At 38.8% G+C, this 19,771-nt stretch overlaps 1 protein-coding gene across 1 annotated transcript in view; it reads right to left on the reverse strand.

Annotated features, from left to right (window-relative positions):
- The window catches only part of GUCY1A2 (guanylate cyclase 1 soluble subunit alpha 2), a gene marked incomplete at its 5' end in the record, with an annotated part of 141,172 nt that overhangs the window by 61,521 nt on the left and 59,880 nt on the right, over positions 1-19,771 (reverse strand). Inside the window, one exon of the mRNA XM_082277748.1 lies at positions 51-536. Coding sequence (XP_082133874.1) covers positions 51-536 — 486 coding nt within the window. The remainder of the gene's footprint in view (positions 1-50; positions 537-19,771) is intronic.

Here is a 19,771-nt window from a genome sequence, read left to right on the forward strand (position 1 = left end):
TCTGCATTCGTTTCAACTAGCTTTTGCTAGGTTAGGACATGAGCTATTACCTTGTAGATGTCAAGGAATCCACACTGGTGGTCGAAGCGTGTGTAGAGCTCATTGAGCATGCTGATGACCTGCATGGGCGTGCACTGAGCACAGATGGCAGTGAAGCCAACAATGTCCGAGAAGAGCATGGTGACATCATCAAACTTCCTGGCCTGAACCTGCTGCCCCTGCCACAACTGCTGAGCCACCTCTTCAGGGAAAATAGAAATAAGGAGATCTACTGTCTTCTTTTTCTCCTCTTCCAGGGCTTGGTGTGTACATTCTAGCGTTGCCTTCAGCTTATCCATTCGTTTTTTCAAGCCATCCTGTGCCTTTGCTTGCTCCCCAACCAATATGACATCACGAGTAGCATCATGGATAGGTATGTCTGAAAGATGGAGGCCTCGGCCCATTAGCTCATCCAGCTTGTCCACACAGGGGGAACCCAGAAACAATATGGAATTTGATTCTGGCACATGAATCATTTGTCCTTTAATTTCCATCACCTGCAAAATAAAAAACCAGAGTTCAGAAAAGGGGAAAAATCAGCTGATAGATGTGGATCCTCATTCTACTTTCTCCGTCTTTCCTTTTTGGCTAAAACAATAAACTGTAGCCTTTTATACAGAAGCCTCTTGCACTCACCTATTCAAGTAATGAGACTCACACAGTTTGCTCACCAAATTGAGTCAAAAAACAGCCTAAATTGTCACAAAAGTATTCCCAAATCAGATGTTGGATTTTATTTGTACCCAGTTAAATAAGAAAGCAATAATATGTGTTCTCAGTGTGATGTCTAAATATTGCTCCTGGAATGTACGTGGCCTTACAAGCAAATTCCAGAGTTGTTCTTTCTGTTACTTAGCTATAAATTACAAAAAGAAAAAAAAGTAATGAGAAATTGCAACTGTCTGAAAGCAGGTTAGTGAAACAAAGTACCTTCTGTTATTTTTCAGCAAAATAGCTAATACAAGTCAATTGTGGCCATTTTACAGAGGAATCAAATAAAAATAGATGCGAAAAACAACCCTATAAAATAACAAATGGCATGAAAATATCGTACTAGTCCTCCTGTTTCCTCTTTTCCTTCTCATACATGCAGCAGAGTTGAAGGCTGATATTCAGTTAGAATCTGCAGATTTCTTGGTGATAGAGATTCACCCAATTTTTATTTGTGGAACAGTAGAAGGAACAGTAAGGAATGAGCATCAGGTGGTTTATAGCTTTTTCAACTGCCTGTTAAATGGCTAGATGTTTTGAGTGTTGTCCAAGGGTTTATATCACCGAGGCCGTGGATTGTTACCTCTTGCTCCATCATGGCAGTCGAGCACAAAACTACCAGACTGAAATGAACACTGAAAACTAAATTAAGTAAGAGAAACTGTATCTCTTTGTAAATACAGCTTGCCATAGCCTCTGTCATGAAGAACAACCTGATTAATGCTTCCATTCCAGGACTGCACAAAGACCAGGCCAATACTGTGCTACGTGATCTAAAATACCCACAGTCCTTAACCCAAGGATCTCATGGTCAAAACAGGCACAACACACAAACCTTATGCATCTAAGCATGGTGTTAGGCACCATAATGCCCTATATCTGTGTTTTTGTATTCTACACAATCTCTTGAAATAAAAAGGTCTCCTCCAGTCACCATTTCTTTCATCATGTAGGCATTTGCTCACTGTCACATGATTCACTTATCATTTAATCCTCCTTCCATCCCTAATCCTACCAAGCAAAACAGAAAAACCTCCATCAGGGAACCCAGAGGTGTCTGCAATAATGATGTGATTTAAGTGTCCAGTGGCCTGAAAGCTCCTGCTGAGGTGACAGCTAATCCTACACAGTACTTCCATATTTGGAGGAGATTTTAGGAAGCCACTCTTTCTATTAGTTTTGTTGGGGGTTTTTTGTTTTTTTTTTTTTACATTAGGTAATATACTGTCATAGCAGACTCTATGGCAACATGGGAATTGAGCCTATCCTGTCCCCATTGCCCTCTGCCTTCTCTTCTAGCAACCTAACAGATGCAGCTTCTGATGTCAGCCAGGGAACTCAGCAAGTGAAAGTAAATGCAAGTAATTAAAATTGTCAAATTTTCTAATTTATGTTCCTGCACACCTACTAATATTTACATTTCTAAGCCCTACTTGCTCAGCTTCACTCTGGGACATTCATCTCTGTGAGAAAGCTAGTCAGCTACCTACATGAGCTGATTTAATGCTCCATGGCTAAGTGTTCTTTTTCTACTTTTGAAACAAGGCTCCCTGGGAAATAGGATGCTTTCTTCATGCATGCAGCCTCATGCTTTCAAAAGGGCACATGCAAAATTGTTTTAATTCTGAAGTACAAGTTGCCAAATATGAAATACATGGTACAGCATTTCTAAATTCTCTTCCTGTTTTGTTCCCTTTTGCTGGAGTTTCCTGTTTGTACAATTTCACTCTTGTGTGAAATAAAAGTATCTCATATTATCACTTGCCTCTTCCATCTCCAGGTGAAAACAGGGTGTTTTCAGCTCAGGAGGCGAGAGTGTGACCACAGACCCAGGCTGAGCCAGCCTGCCCTGGGGGTGAGCTGCTTGTCAGCAAGGCAAGGCACCTGGCTTGGAGTTGTGTTTCTCCTGTTAACCTGCTGTGAGACTAGAAGAAAATTAATGCATCCTCCTGTGCCACCACTTCACCTCTGTCAATTTGAGGTGTTAAACTCTTTGATGTGATCTCTGTCTGTGTTAATGTATTGTGCCAACCGTCCCCAGGTGGACTTTTCTCAGGAAACACTGACTGAGTAAATAATGTACTAAACAGGCACTGGAGTCCTCTGCTCTACTTCTGGGTAACCTCAGGCAAATTATCAACCCTGACTTCTTATCTGGCCTTTTAGCACAGCAGGAATGATGCTATTGACCACCCTATAACACACTTTGGAGACTTATGTGTGAAAAGCAATAAAAGACAGACAATCCTGTAAAATGCCTAACTAATAATAACCAAGTGAGCTGACCCCCTGCTTCAACAAGGTTGAGCATTTTTAGAAACTTTTGCAAAGACATTCTCCCTACACAACTGATTAGCTTCCTAAAACTGTCAAAGGTTCAGTGCTATTTCAGCTTTACCCCCTGAATACTATTATCACTTGTTCTGCCTAACAGGAATTGCTGATGTTCCCTATCCCTTCTTTCATGTTACGCTAGTGATTCTGTCGTCCTGCTCTCTCTTGATGACTGATGGGTGTTTTAGAAAAAGTCTTGCCAGTCTCTTCAAGTTGCCAAATCAGGGAACAGGACAACAGACACGAAGCTGCCCCAGCTTTCCTGGAAAGAAACACCCAAATCTTGTAAAGAACAGCAGCAGAGAAGAGCTAAGACTGCATCATTCTTCTCAGTTTTTGCAAAGCCCTTTCCTTTCCAAAGAAGCTTCAGAGATGATTCAGACTCTTTCTAGCAGACTTCAGTCTGCGACTGTGATCCAGCATGACTTCCATATCTTTTCTTTGATTCCTCTTGCTTCTTATATTCTTCTTTGTATCTTAAAGTTGAGCTGATGATATAGGATATCTGGTTTACCTGAAGCTTGCCATAGTAAGTCACATTTCTGGGCACCTCCCCAAAGCTGGACAGCTTTACACCTGGACCATAACCCTACAGGCAATCAGAATGGCATCATCCATCTTTCATATAAGCAGGGAAAGATTGAAACATTTCTGTCATCAATTGTATTTCATTACTCCTACATTTCATTGCCTTCCTGTCTCTTTAATTATATTCTCACTGAAAAAAATTAGAATAATTCCACCACTTTCAGAGGACATTTTCCTGATTTACAGTGGTATAAGAGAACATTTTGAAATGAGCAATTGCATATCATATTTTACAGTATTATGTTGCTGTGAAATGACAGCACAGCCTAAGTAGTTCTGGGATGGAAAACAAAAAACCTATCGCTGAATTTTAGTTCCACCACAAACCCACTGCAATGAAAGGGAGCAAACAGTTCCTGATTCTAAGGAACTCTTTCAGTCTCTCTCCCCAAAGACCAGCCTTGGAAATACTGACAGATTCTAAAGCTGCTGTTCGAGAATACAGAGTCTCCTACTGAGCAGTGCACCACCAGCTACTTCATTAGGTACACAATATCCAACCCTCTGCACACCCTCTGCACACTCTGGATGCAAGCCATCCTAGGATCAAAGAGCTTATGAATCAAATGCCAAATCCACTGCCTAATCTTTACGGAAAAGCACAGGGAAAAGCTTCACCGGTTGCACCGAGGGAGGATACTACTCTGCACAAAGATGTGTGTTTTGGAATAGTGACTGAGAGAAGGTGCACACATCTCCTCAAAATGATTAAGGAAATATGAGATGTTATCTTTGAGAAATAACTGGGGGGCTTAAAAAATAATTTTCTTTTTCAGTAGGCCAGACCTCTTCTGCTGCCTCTGAAATCCACAAATTTTAATAGAGCTGCTCCTTTGATTTTGATCAGTGCATAAACCCTCCCAAACTGTGATTATAGTCTTCTTTTTTTAGATTTATTTATTGGGACTAGGTTAGAAACTTGCAGTGCTAGGGCCACACTTTCATACACAGTTACATATGCATGCTTGATTTCATACAATGAACAAATTCAGTAAGAGTAAACAAAGCTGCTTCCTTAAAAGGTTCATAGTTATTTAGAGGATGGAAAGACTGGGGCACAATCAGCTTATGATAAATCAACCTGGACACCATCACCATCATCACTTCAAGGCACAAAGAGTATAGGGCGACTTTCAGAAAGGAGGTCCAGCCTGAATTTTAAAACAACTGGACTTCCCTGAATGTCCTATAGGATACATGGCAGTGTCTCAGGAACATTTACAGCAAGGTATTTCATAATATTTGAGCAGTTAGGGGCTTAGGGGATTTTGTGAACACCAGACAAGGCAACAGTCCACTTGCAGAAAGAAATGTAATGACTCTGCCTGTTATGTTTCCATGACACATCTAGAAGGGCTGAAAGTATAATGGACAACACTGGAATTAAAAAAAAAAAATCTCTTAAATTGGAAAAATGGGCTGAAGCCGGAATTCAAAACAAGGGCAATAAATATGCTTAGGCAGAAATAATCAAATGCAAAAAATGCAAGCAGGATAACTGTCCCTAAGAAGCTGGCCCTGAGTGCAGAGCGGAACAAATGAATATAAGTCAATATGTCATGCTGTCATTAAGAAAAAAAACACTATACAGGACTACATAAACAAAAAGAGAGCTTGCAAAACACAGGAAGTAATCCTTATTCTGTGACCACCATTTTTCAGGCCCCAGATAGGCAAATCTGTTCCTTTTTAGTAAAACAAAGATGTGGATCAATTGGAGAGTCTGGTGAAAAGCAATAAATGTGATTAAAGGTCTAAAAAATATGACCTACAAAAAAAAATTTAAAACATTGGCTGGTTTACCCCAAGGAAAAAAATCTAAGGGTGGGCATACGAAACTGTTCAAAAACACTCAGTGCCAATGCAAAGAGATCAAACTCTTCTACAAATCCAGTGGCAAAAGTTTTGCATAAAAGGCCCTGGCGATCCTGGTGGACACCAAACTGAACATGATCCAGCAATGAGCACTTGCATCAAAGGCTAACAGTACTCTGGGCTCCGTTAGTAGGAGTGTTGCAGCAGGTGGAGGGAAATGATCCTTTCCCTCTGCTCAGAACTGGTGAGGCCACACCTGGAGTACAGTCTCCAGTTTTGGGATCCACAGTACAGGGGATGCATGGACATGCTGGAGAGTATCCAACAAAGGTCAACAAAGGTGACAGGAACCTGGGACATGTCTCCTGTGAAGAAAGGCTAAGACAGCTGGGACTGTTTAGCTTGGAGATGAGAATGCTCAGCATGATCTTATCCATGTACATAAGTACCTTTCCAGTAGTGCCCAGAGACAGGACCAAAGGCCATAGACTAACCAAAGGAGGCTCCCTCTGAACATCAGAGAACACTTTTTTTATATAGGGCGACCAAGAACTAGTACAGGTTGCCTACTCAGGTTGTGGAGTTTCCAACCTTGGAGATACTCAAAAGCTACATGGATGTGGTCCTGGGAAACTCACTCTAGGTGACCCTGCTTGAGCAGAAGGTTGAACCAGATGACCTCCAAAGGTTCCTTCCAACCTCAGTCTATGAAATGACCAAAAAGTAAAAGGCTCAAATTGGAAACAGTGAGTTTAATATGGGATATTCTTCTATTCATAGGGAGAGTGAGAATGGAAACATCAAGTGGCGAGGAGTTGGATTATGCATTAATTTGTGAGAACTGTGAAAGGTGATCAGTCTGTCTGGAAAGCAGAGGAATGAACCAGTGACTTAAAAGAAATCTAGGTAGAAACAGGAAGGAGAGAGGTAGTAGGGTATCATTTTGCATTCAAACAAAAACGACGCAAGTTATTTCTGGGATAATTAATGTAGTGCCAGTGTAGATCGTGTGGAATTGATTGCTTCAGTCAGTTTACAACTCTTTCTACAGGCAACAACTGAAACAGGTGTTTCTGGAATAAAAGTCATGTGATCTACGTGAGACATCTAAGTCATGGTCAAATGAGTCATGCCCCATGTGTAGAAATACCTACATTTTTCTGTTGTGAAGGGAGCACAAGGCTTTGACATACATGCCTGTACTGGTCAGTTAAGTCTACCTCCGATCAGAATAAACTTAATTTACAGGAGTGAATGTACTGCTGTGCATTGAAAGACACATAATTGCCAATATATAAGTATATTAGGGGAAATATGAGTTCTCTGTTGGTTTAACAGATTTCTATATTAAATGCTCCAAACCTCAATTCAATAAAATGAAAAGGTATGACTGTAAAGTTACTGCTGCTCTGTGGCTGGCTGACCACCAGAGAGGAAGACCATGAATCTGACCTTAAAGAGAGAAAAAGGAACCGGCATTACAACCTCTCCAATACTCCTGCTCTGCTTGTAGAGTGGGGTAAGTCAGAGCCACAGCTAGCAAAACTAGCTGTGGAGAAAGATTCATGAAAATGAGAAAAAATCATATTCTAATGAAACCCTGATTTGCTGTCTTATCTGTAGACAAAAATAACACCAGCTTCCATTACACCTATGTTTTATTGAAAAAAAAGTATGAGAAATACATTACCATCTCCACAGAAATGAAAAATAACTTTTCAGTCGATGCCTGATGCAATTGAAAAAACTAGACAAGGTTTGCTCAGCACAACTCAGGATGTGCTTGGGTTCTTGTGAAATTGTAACTCTCAGCATTTGCTTACAAGTTTGTATTTCCAGCTCAATGCATTGTCAAAAGAATATAATTCCACACAGCAACAAAGTGAATGTTAAAAATTTCTCATTTATAGGAAACCCTGGAGTGTTTCATAACATGCAATAGTCTTCAGACCAAAGTGACCAAATTTAACATTTTCTGTATGTCATAGATACCTCACAAATCCAGATTGGCAGCAAAAAATATTGCACCTTTAGGAAACCCAAAATTTTGGTGGGAATACATTCATTTTCCATAATGTAAAAAAGAAAGTGATAGAGAAATATTAATATCTTTCAGTTGTAAATCTGGATCTTTAAAATAATTTCTTGGTATCAAAAGAGTAAGTGTGGCAGATTAAAAGCAAACAAATTAGGGTTAGATAGGATATGCTCCACAAGAAGCATAGGTATGCATGACAAATCAAAAGCATGAATTCACCTGTAATGACATGTGAAACGGGGAAAGGGGAAGAGGTAAAGGAGATTATCCTTAACACATTAGTCTGCCAAACCAACTAGATAAACAAAAGGCAACAGTAGATCCACCTGAAAAAGGTCATGATGATTTACAGTTTATCTTTTCTTGCTTCAAGACACAGAAATTGCTTTTAAGAAGGTACTCCTGACTGCTACTTGGATAAGTCCAAGATAAATCTAGCCCTGTGGAATAAAAACAACGCAAAAAGGATTCGTTCAAAAGAACATCTATCTTCACAAGGCAGCAAAGTGCCATAATTCAACCCTATGTGCTCCTCAGTCAGCTTCCCTGACAGATGTTCCCAAGCAGAGGAGTGGGTCAACTCAACATGGCAGACAGGCAGAACATGGCATGGGCAACACCAGACAGTGTTCTTCTAAAACAAGAAGAAACTCACCAGTGTTTCCAAGAGAATTTCAAAATCCTCAAAATCAACACACCAAGAACAGATTGAATTTTTTTCCCATTAATGAATACCTTTATATACTTAAACACGACCTGTGTGAATCCCAAAGGCACCTATGGCCTGACAGTCCTTGTCCAGTCTCCCAGGACTCCCCTTGCCCTGTCCAGGGCCCTGGACCCCATGCCAGGCCCTTGGGCTGTCAGTCCTGCCTCAGCGATGCTCTCACAGCCCTTCCCTGCTTAGCAACAGGCCCATCCAAGGGCCCAAGGCCCAGCCCAATGTCAACCTTTCCCCAACCCCATCCCCATCCCCATGGAGGTGCCAGTGCTGGTGCTGGGCTATCCCCACATTCCCAGCCTGGGTGTCTGGGACAGGTCCTGGCTGCCAGCTGCTGCCCCTCCACCCTGCAGACTCCCACGGCTCCCGGCACTCAGGGGGCCCTGGCCCCTGCTGTACCCTGACAGCATCCATAAAATATTTTACCAAAAACACCTATCAATCAAGGAGCATCTGGACAATGTTCTTGGCCATATGTTTTAGTTTTAGGTAGTCCTGTGAGAAGGAGGGAGTGGGACTTCATGAAGCTTATGGGTACCTTTCAACTCAAGATATTCTATGATTTTCATTTTACTGCAAAATCTATTTCATCCCCTAAGATTGCTTTCCGGTTGTACACACTTCAATTAGCATGCTAGATTTTTCAACGTATCAACAATACATCTGTCTGCTACTTTATTAAAAGCCAGGATACCCTGTGCAGATATTCAGCTGCCCATCTTACTCCAACAACACAGAGTTACAAATGTGCAGCATCAGTGTTAAAAATGTCTGCTTTGGTCAGGAGCAGAGCAGTGGAAACAATTTTTAGAGACACTCTCATTTGTTAGAATCATAGAATAGCTTAGGCTAGAAGGGACTGTAAAGATAATCAAGTTCCAACCCCCCCACCAAAGTCAGGGACATCTTCCTCTAGACCGTCTTGTTCAGGGCCCCATCCAGCCTGGCCTTGGAGAACTCCAGGGATGGGGCATCCACAGCCACTCTGGGCAACAAGCTCAAGATCTGTGAACTGTGAAAGTGGTGATAGCAGTAAACATGCTCCAAGCCACACGCTTGTATTAATTTTGCATTTCAACTGAAGCAAAATGCATTTTTGTGCTGACAATCCCACCACATTTTAATTACAACAGATCAATCAAAGTATAAGGGAAATTTCCCATATTTAATATTCTCTCTCTGTTTATGAAAGACAAATGAAGGAGATTACATTTCCAATTAATGTTTGTTAAACATCTGGTTAAAAATAAAAGCTACACATATTTACATAATCAAATCTCTATCTCATGCTTGTAAAAACCTTTATCACTGACAAATATTACGTGTCAGTTTGTTAAAGACAGATATTTTTTATCTATTTCTGTCAATGTCAACCAAGCAAAACTGTGGAGAAATGTGTCAGTATACTGAGGGGAGTGGAGAGGTTGCCATTTTCCACAGTGTTGTTCCTTTTTGGATTATTTCCTGTCGGGGTCCCTCCCCTGCCATGGAGCCCTGGCAGAGGGGCCCTGAGGGCACAGACACGGGGTTTGCCTGCCCCTGCTCAGCCTCGTTCCCATGGGTTGGTTTGTGTTCCCTGCGCGGGCAGAAGGACCCTCGGGTCCCGTGACTGGAACAGTTCCTGGGCAGAGCCCCGGCCATGCGGCTGGGGAAATAAACATCTCTGAAACATCTACCAAGAATCTGTCTGTCCATATATATTTCCTTTCCACGGGACTCCTGGTTTGATATATGCATGTTGCAGTATCCCCACTGCAACAATTTCCTACTGCCTTCAGCCCAAGATTTGTGCGGGTGCATGAATCAGTCTTTCACCTAATCCTTCCATTAGCAGTGTTCACCTCCTAACAACAGCTTGTCCTTTGAAAGTGATCTGTCCCACCTGCCTGAGATGACCTGCTAGCAGAAAGTACTCTTACTTATGTGATATTTCTTGCAAAGTATTTTTCTTTCTCAGATTCAGGTTCACTTGTTTCTTTGTGGAAATCGCTTTTTAGCAAAAAGCAGTGAAATGGTTAAATAAGTGCATATGTTTATTCATGAAAACAGTAGGCAAGGAGCAGCAGAAGCAGTTTTCCCCTTTGATCTGTGAGAACAGATATATATAGCAACCATTAGGAGCTGTGACATTTCATCACCAACCTAGGTATCTTAAAATTCCTGTGATTAAAACATCTCTTAGCCCATGCAGTAGCTAGCTTGCAGAATTTTTCTCCTTTAGGACTTACAGGATCCTGTTCTTTCCTTGATTCATCTTAAGTATATAAATCTGCTCAAAATTCCTGCCAGCACCACACCAAGGAAACTGATGAGAATTAGAGTCCTCTGTTGGTATTTTTACTTAGCTTTAATTTTTATTATCCCATATATCATGTACTCTTGCAGATTTGATAAAAGACTCTACCATTAGAATTTGATATTGGGATTAATCAGTTCTGGTCTCTCGGTGCAGTATAAATTTTCAGAACATGAAGAGAAGAAATTTCTTCTTTTCCCAGTCCAATCATTCTTAAGTTAGATGTAATAAGAAAGACCCATTCTACCTCTCACTGATGTAATTGTAAATATATCAAGCTGCTTTTAGTGGGAACAGTACCAGGCCTTTAAAATTACATTTTCTACATTTTTCTTAAAAAGGCTGAATTTCTTTTAGTGTGTTCAACATAATCCATTACATCATTAGGAGACCTTTCATCCATAACTTGTTTTAAGTAGCATATTTGAGAGGTACCAGTAAAAGACAATCTTCATGTGGCATCTCTTACAGGCTACATTAACGAAGAATGCACTGGCCTGGTTTAGCAGTCTCAGGTTACAGGTGTCATTTTTAATCAATTCCACAAAGTATTTATTTTACAACCCATCAAGAAATGAAAAGCAAAAACATTAAAATGCCTTTAACTTAACTATAAATAGAACATAGAGTGTGAGAGGGAACAGTCAGATGTAGTGAATATTCACATTTCTGTGTACATTAAAATATGTTTAGCTTCCATTTTCTTCACTGCACCTAACTGATTTGTTCTTGATATGGTAATAAAGAAAATGAAGGGGAAAAAAAAAGTTGAAGGTGATGTTTTAAAAACAAAACATGGTCAGTCTCTACTGCCTTGACTTTTCTAGCACAAATTTAAAAAAGCAGTTAAGCAAGTTGTTTCAGTGACTCGGGCTGACAAGAAATAAGATGTTCCCAGGGTCTTAGCTGCTCACCACTGCTGCATGTGGGCCACCAAAGCCTGGAGGGAGCATGGTGGGATGGGGCAAGTGTGAGTGTGAATGAAAATGGGAGACCCAGCCTTTACAGCAAAGAAGGACAAAGGAAGTGATCCGTCTAAAAATATTAAGAACTGCTGCCTCACGAAGCTCCCCACTCAGCTTGCAGATTCCTGACCTTGGATACCTCAGGGGAGCTTTGCACAGCTTCTCAGGGCTTGCTGTGGGTAGGCAGATCGCAAGCCAGCCAGCCCCAGAAATCACAGGACTGCCCTAGCAGTGCTCTGCCTCAGCTGAAGCACCCTGCCGAGAAGCAGAAAATATTTGCTCAGGCGCAGCATGATGCAAACGCAGCCACCTTGCTTTTGGAGCATGGCCAGCTTACCCAGGACAAGCTGAGAGGCTGAATGGAGCTAATGAAAAGCTGTATGTACACAGCTCTAACCAATTTATAACCCATGCAAAAACTGACCTGAAGCTAATTTGGAGATGTGAATTCCCTAAAAAGCAGAGCACTTGATAAGCTCCCCATTTTCAGCATTTTGACTCCCACAATTCTTTTGAGTATTAAAGCCTTTAAGTCTAAAATCTGTGTTTCAAAAGTCAGTTTGAAAAGATCTAGATGCCTTTCAGAATTTCACACTTTGGATATTTACTCCCTTTGGAAGAGTCAGAAGGAGGGGAAGAGGCAGAGAATTCAGGAGTGGTTAAGCCCAGGAAAAAGCAGTGGGGAAGGTTTTAAGATTTGGTTATACTTACCATTATCCTACTTGATTGGTAATAAATTAAACTAATTTCCCCAAGTCAAGTCTGTTTTGCCCATGACAGTTTTTGATGAGTGATCTCTCCCAGAACTTCCTCTCCCCTGTGCAGCTGAGGAGTGGAGCCCTGCCTAAAGTCTCCTATGAAAATGGTCCCATGAGAAGAGCCAGAAAGAAAACATTCTCTTTGTGGAAATTAGTCTACCTTATTTTCTTCAGGTTTTACCTAGAAATCTGCAGCCTTTTAGCCTAAAACTCTGAGCTAAGTTTTACTGAGCATCTGTAATATATGTGCTCTCAGTAGCTGTTCTGCATTTTCATTTATTTGGGTTTACATGGCCTATCATTGACTCATGTAATTCATTTACATGCACAGACTCTCATAAATACTCTTCCTTCAGCACAAGTCAGGACATACCTGGATTCAACAAGCCATAAGACCAGTGTGGGGCCTAGTTAATGTATTACATTAAAATTATTTTGCACTGATACCAGATATTGCTAGAATGCTGTAGTATCATATAATACATAGATTTTTCCTACACACTTACACTGGAAATCCTCTATTTATGAGCATTATCAGTTTTTGTTTTGCAGTACTCAAATTAACACATACACAAAACGAAGGAATCCTTCCCTAGCTTTCAAATATAACTTGCAATATTTGGCTAGACATGGTGTCCTCCAGAATGCCTAGTTTTTGTAATTGCATTATTTTTCATAATCTTTTAATAAATTATTAAGACTATAGAGAACACGTAAAGGAATATTAAATGTTATTGCATTATCAGGCTGATGATTCTATGAAATAAAACACTGGTTGATGCACTGAGAATACAGAGTATTGGACTTCTCAAGTGTGATCCTATAATTTATTTATAAGGGTAAAATAAGTTAAACTAATTCTCTCAAATACTCTATTCTTGCACAATATTCCATAAGAATAATACTAATTTTTTTTTAAAGACAGTAAAATTTAGCAGTCCTTAATCACACTGCAACAGTCTTTTGATTTAAGTCAATGGCATTATTCACAGTTTAGTTGATTTCTTAGAAATAAGAAACTATTCTTACATCTGTCAAGGAAGTGAGAGAGAATTAAGGTAAGAAGAAATGACACAGAAAAGCAGACTGATTATTGCCTGTTTCTGTGTTAAAACACAAATTTGCTCACAAGACAGTATGAGATCTTTTGTTTAAACAAATTGTTTTCATGGCTCTCCAGAAGGGATGCTCTTGAGCTATGGCAATGAAAAGGCCTAATTTAAAGTCATATGGAATTAATGGGGAGGCTGTTTTTGAGAGCAGCACGCTCTAGGACACAGGGTCACAAATGAGTGGAAAATCCCTCCTTTCTCAAATGATCAAAATATGTTCACCTTTTATTGCAGCACACAAAACATTCTAGGTCATATCTACTGATATACACAAGTATATGCTGTATCAGTGGAAATAAATGGGAAGTCTGGCACAAAAACCTCTCTGATGACATTTGTGATTTGTCAGTCATAGCTAAACAGTGTAACTAGCCATTTTCCCCAATTTCTTCCCACACATGTTTGTGAAAGGAAATAACACCCTTTTGCTCAACAGGCAAGAAAATAAGATACTGTTTATCAAAATTCATTTTGATGTATTAGTGACTTGTGAAAAGATGGAAGAATGAAATTTCTTTCTTTCCTTACTGCTTTGGTAGATGGCCCCTGAGTCAATTGAAAACACCTTTGTATTCCATACACAACAACCCAGCTGAAGTATGTTAAGTGATCACAGATTACCAAGGCATTTCCATTGCTTTTAAGCCCCCAGAGTAAAAATCCTGACACAGTGAAATAAATGGATAAACAGCCAACTTAACTACGTCGAGATTTTCACTGCAGCTTTTTCCTATGCTCTCAAATTATACACTACTTGAACATGGATGACCATATATATAAAACACATTCTCTGCTGATTGCAAAGGTTCATCTTAATGCTCACATTTCACAAAAGCAGTTAACAGCTGAAGTCAAGAAAAAAATGAAATCAAAGCTTATTCTGTAAAAGCTTTGCAGAGATCAGCTTCCATATGCTGTCTTGCTCACTTCAAATCACCAGATGCCTAAATTCTGCAAAGGTCAATCAAATCTCAGAGTTTCATGTGTGTAAATCAACAACATCAGGAAAACTGTCTTGGATTCACACAAGAAGAAATGACAACACTGCTGTCTCACAGAGCCTTAAAATTTAATCTATCAGGACATTCTTATTATAGAACTTAAAATTTCTGATTTTGTATTAAAATCAGATCACACAAGAAATGAAAAATTTTGGAGATGCAAGATTGTTCCAAATATTTTCGTTTGTAACAGAATAAATCTTCCAGAAATAACCCTAACACTGAAATTAATTAGTGAAACAACCTGAAAATTGTTTCTTCTGAAGTGAGAATTCAAACTGGAAACATATCTAAGAAATGCATTTTAAACTTAACTGGTTTTCATAGTTGGTGACAGTTTCACATTCAAAGCTGTTGTAGCCACACAGTTCCAGCAATGGCAACTTTAGCAAGCTCTTCAGTCGCCCTCAAAAATATTAACTCCTTAAGGTAAGACTGGGAGATGCATTCTTAATAGTTACAGATGACACTGACAGTAGCTGGTCAAAAATACCCTAGCAAAATACCTTTTTGTGTCAGAAAATGATAATTCAAGGAAAGAGATGTATTTCACAGCTATACATTACTTAAGCCAAAGGATAAAATATGTATCCATGTGGACCCAAATTCAAAACTCTTCAATCCTACAATGAGTAAGTAAAGTGATAAAACATAAAAGTTATGGTTTTATTGAAACAAGCACTTTCAATCAAAAAAGGTGGTACGGTTGCATAACTTGAAGGAATACCCATTACTATATACAGATTAAGAAAATTATATTTTCAGATATCAGATACATCAATACTATCAGATTGAAGTTAGGTTCAGGTTATAAATATTTTAATTATATCTCGCTTAGTGATATTTGGGCCAAGAAGAACAGAAACATCTTTGTCCTGATGCAACACAGCAGACTTCTAAAAGTCCATTTCAGATGAATTCTGGGAATACTTCCCCAATGAACAGTCCTTATCAAACCTAGCTGGCATTCTGCTAACAGAGACTGATTCCTTTGCTTAGGCTATAGAATGCCAAAGTGATTTCCCCCTCTTTGTCTTCATTTTGGCTTCTGTACACCTACCCAGGTGTAATATCAGACCATATTTTTCTTGGTTAGACCAGCAAAGGCTGCATGTTGTGTTTTCTCATGCTGATGTTGCTGTGCTATCACTCTCAATTAAACAACCAATTCCATGAACAGCCTGTATTTGGCAAATAGTATCAGCTTTACACACCTACTGATTAGCCAGGCTGAATTCCTAACACAGAAGTAATCATTTACCTATGCTTATTCATACATCAACCTTGGAATAGAATGTGTTCTGTTCAAAAGGAGGTTAATAATGTACTTTTTACCAGCACTGTGACAACACTACAATTACAGCATTAGATTTGCTGTGTTAGTCTAAGCTTTATGCTCCTGCCCTCTGTCTGCTGTTGACCAACACCAGACAGCCCAGACTGAATCACCAGGGCTGCTGATGTACTTTGTGCTCAGGAGACATGTTTGGTTTTACGGGGGTTTTTGGAAGTGGTTTTGGGGGTTTGTTCCATCTTGCTGTTGTGTTGTGGGGGGGAGGTTTCCTGAGAGCTATCTTTAAAAAGTCTAAGAAGCTGCTGCTTGAGGTGAGGAGGAAGAGATCAGGATTCCAAACGGACCTAGCTAGAAAGCTAAATACCCCACATGGGGGGCTAATGACAAAGTCACACTGGGAGCTCGGAGTCAGCACAAGCAGAACTTCTCTCCCATTTAAGCAGCTTTGCTGTGAGAAGTTCTCGGCCTTGTTTCAATGCAGCTAATTTTTGGTGTTCTGAAATCTGTTTTTGACAGCCACTAATTCCTTTCCCTTTCTTATAAAAACAGATGGAAAACTCTTTGATAGGATGACTTGCATTAGTCTTTGTTCGACAGTGGGAGTAAAAAGTTTAAATGCCTCCAGAGAATCTGGTTTCATCTCTTTGGTTACTGAATTTTCCAGGTGATCTGAGGCCAATTTCCAAGTATCTTCTCTCTCATCAGACTTACTGGTAATCAACAACAATCTGCTATCTGTATCATCTGGCAAAAACATCTTTAATCTGGAAAGGAAGCTTGCTTTTCTAACACAGTTCAGACATCATACTTGTCCTCTAGCCGGTTTGATTCTTGTTCTCCTTCCTCCATATCATTCAAAAGAAATGGCAGCACTTAAGCCTGACAAAATAAGACTAAGAACTAAATAAGAGTCCAAGTCTATCTACTGTAATGTCTTGACATTTAACACTTTTTTTCTCTTCTTTTTTTCTTCTCCTTAGTAAATTCTGGCTTTTGTCATAAACTTTGGCTGGTGATGTCAGGAAACATCACGTTCTCATTTTCAGTAGTATAAATTTAAAATAATTCCTACTGCAGTAATCCAACTTATTCCAAATGTCCAGCAATATAATAAAGCAGTACTTGATTTACAGCTGCTTCCACAAATTGACAGTTTACTGGCATCAAACCTGATACTTTTTTATTTCTTCATGCAAAAGCCAAAACAAACAGCTTTTTTTCATAGGTTTCAATTTGATTTTCCTTAGTTTTTCTTTATGTTAAGTAGTCTAATAAGTGTACATATATTTGAGAACTCTGACATTTTACAGGTTTATGCTACTTCTTTCTAATTCCAACCACAGAACATAAAAAGTCCTTTAATTGGATGGATCAGAAATTAAAACACACAAGATCTGTTGCATATATTGTATGTCTAGCCAGAGATTCTGTTTTGATTTACTCTAAATAAGTCTCATCTGTCTCAAAAAGAATACAAGGTTCTAAAAGAAAGGTGGGTATGTGTACTAGGGGGAAAAAAAAAAAAAACCACAAACAAACAACCAAACAAACAAGTGAGGAAATTATCAATATTCTCAAAAGCATCTGCTTCTGGCAACCAAGATTGGAATTTTTAAGAGAAATAAAATTATGGGATGAAAAATATCTTTCAAATATTTCACATTCAGTGGATGTCTCTTTCATGTTTATATTCTTTGTAGAATCTCATTTAATTAGTGAAATGTTCATAATAAGGTATATGAAAGCAAACAGTAGAAATGAAGTTCGCTTCATCCTTCCTCTTGGGGTGCAAAGAGAGCCTTATTGATTTACAAAAAATGAGAAAAATTTAGCAGAACAGATTACAATAGTAAATATATTGAGAGTAAATATTTTTGTGCTTCAAATCCTATAATCTGCAATGTAATTTGTGGTCAGTAACACTCATTTTCAGCAAGTATGAGCGTTCGTTTTATTCTGTTTTGCATGGGAGAGGAGTAGGTTCTACAAAGGAAAGAGAATATATTGTCTTTAAAAGAAATCGAAGTAAAAAATCATTAAATACAACAGAAGCTTCATCCTCATATAGCTAGGAGTCATTCCTTTCAATCTTGAATGATTCAAGACTATATTTAATTTGTTTTCCCAATCTTGCAGCGTAATTCCTCCTTTTCTGGAACCTATGCAACATCAAGTGTAAACAGATACACTACTAAAATGTAGTTTCTGACGCACATGTACAACCACATAACAAATCTAAACTTGGCTCAATCATCTTTTCTTGCCATGTCTTTGCATATCTTTCTAAAGCAGCCTCAGTAATTACTGACATCACATGGAACAATTATGGACATTGTATCAAAACAAAAGGCAGCAGATTGCAATAATTTTAGATGGTAATGAATCTAACATTAGATTATCAGAACCCTAATGAGAACCAAGGTGGTTTGAAATGGCATGCTCGAATCAGAATTTAATTTTGTATTCCTTTTGTAAAGATCAGTAATTTAAACTTCCTGAATGTGTTATAATCTCTAAATGACATGGTGTAATGGCTCTTGCCTCACAAACAACATAGCAGAGAGGACATACATGCTTAATTTATGTTGCATGAATACTTGTAAGATGCACACAGGTGGAAAACAGATAGTTAAAATATATATGCATATATATAAATCTGCCAAAATATAAAGGAAGTGCCAAGCACAAAAATCGGTGGCCCCTGGAGCTATTTTGTATATCAGAACTTGTAAGAACAAAATTATCTTTTTCCCTCTTTTATTGTTTGAACATATTCCAGATTTCTAAGCACAGTCTAAGCATGGTCCCTGCTGGTTTGGAAAAACTGCAGCAAGAATAAATATGTCAAAGGCCATATAAAAATCCATGCCAAAGAAGTCTTGGCTCTAAAATGTAATAACTGAGATCGCCTGAGAGCTCCCAGATTATCAAAGCAACCACTCAAAACTGTTTTTCCATGGAGTTAAACAATATAAGGCTCCTTCTAAGATTTTGTATTAAGGCTCTCCCATCTGTCTGGAAAAGGCCCTTTCCTTCCCTGTTTTCTTATAACTATATTAGAGAACATTTGTTATCTCAACTATAACTTTTTCAAGCTAAAATCCCATTCTCAATGAAGCTATGAGCACGTTAGCTTTGTGAGATTTTGCTGTTATTTTCACAGTCTCTCTACTCTTTCATTAACTGTGAGTTGACTAAGATTCAAATTATGTGTTTTCTGATATTCCACCTTGTGTGTGCTGTAAATAATAAGCAGCACCTTGTGCACTTCCTACTTTAGGATCCAACCTTTCAAACAGTTCCAATTCTGTCAGCAGTCACAACTTCTAGGACAGTTAAACAACAAAAAATGAGCAATGGATAGTGATACAAGTCACTTCGTTGCTATGTTTAAATCTCACGATAAAAGATTAAAAGCCCCAGCCAAATAAAAACTTTTTTTGCAAGATACTGTACATTTCATATCAGTTAGAGCTTAAGATATATTCCATCTATTTCCATACTGAAAACGAAATCAATACTGGGAAAATCTTATTGATATCACCAATTACATAGTACATTGCCTCACTAACAAGAAGCATGAATCCAACTGGGATAAATCCTTCTCTCACTTACACTGAACTCTACAAAAATAAGACCATTGAGTCAATGCAGTTAGACCAGATTTACAGCACTGTGATTGAAAGCAGACCTCTTTGCTGTCTTGGATGAGTGAAAGAGGATTTGGCAGGAGAAAAGAAACAATCATGAAGCAAATTCCAACTCTCTTCTTACTGAAGAAGTCTCCCTGACTTCAACAGAAATAGGATCAAGCCAGCGTTCAAGCTTAATCAAACTGCTCTTTTTTTAAATCTAGCAATTATTGTCATGTTGTCGAGAAAAAAACAGCTATTAAAAGATTATAAATGTTCAAAGATAATTATAAAATATAATCTCTGGAACCATAGAAAGGAACTTGTTATATTTATTTAAACTAAGTCTCTTAAAAAAATTACTAATGAAGAAAAAGAACTGCTAAAAGAACAAAAAACCCCTTCCTGTTGAATGCTAATGTTGTTGATATTTTTCTTCTTGGCTGAACTCTGCAGGTAAGTTTGTA

This window comes from Coloeus monedula (assembly GCF_965178545.1).
Source record: "Coloeus monedula genome assembly, chromosome: 3".
NCBI lineage: Eukaryota > Metazoa > Chordata > Aves > Passeriformes > Corvidae > Coloeus > Coloeus monedula.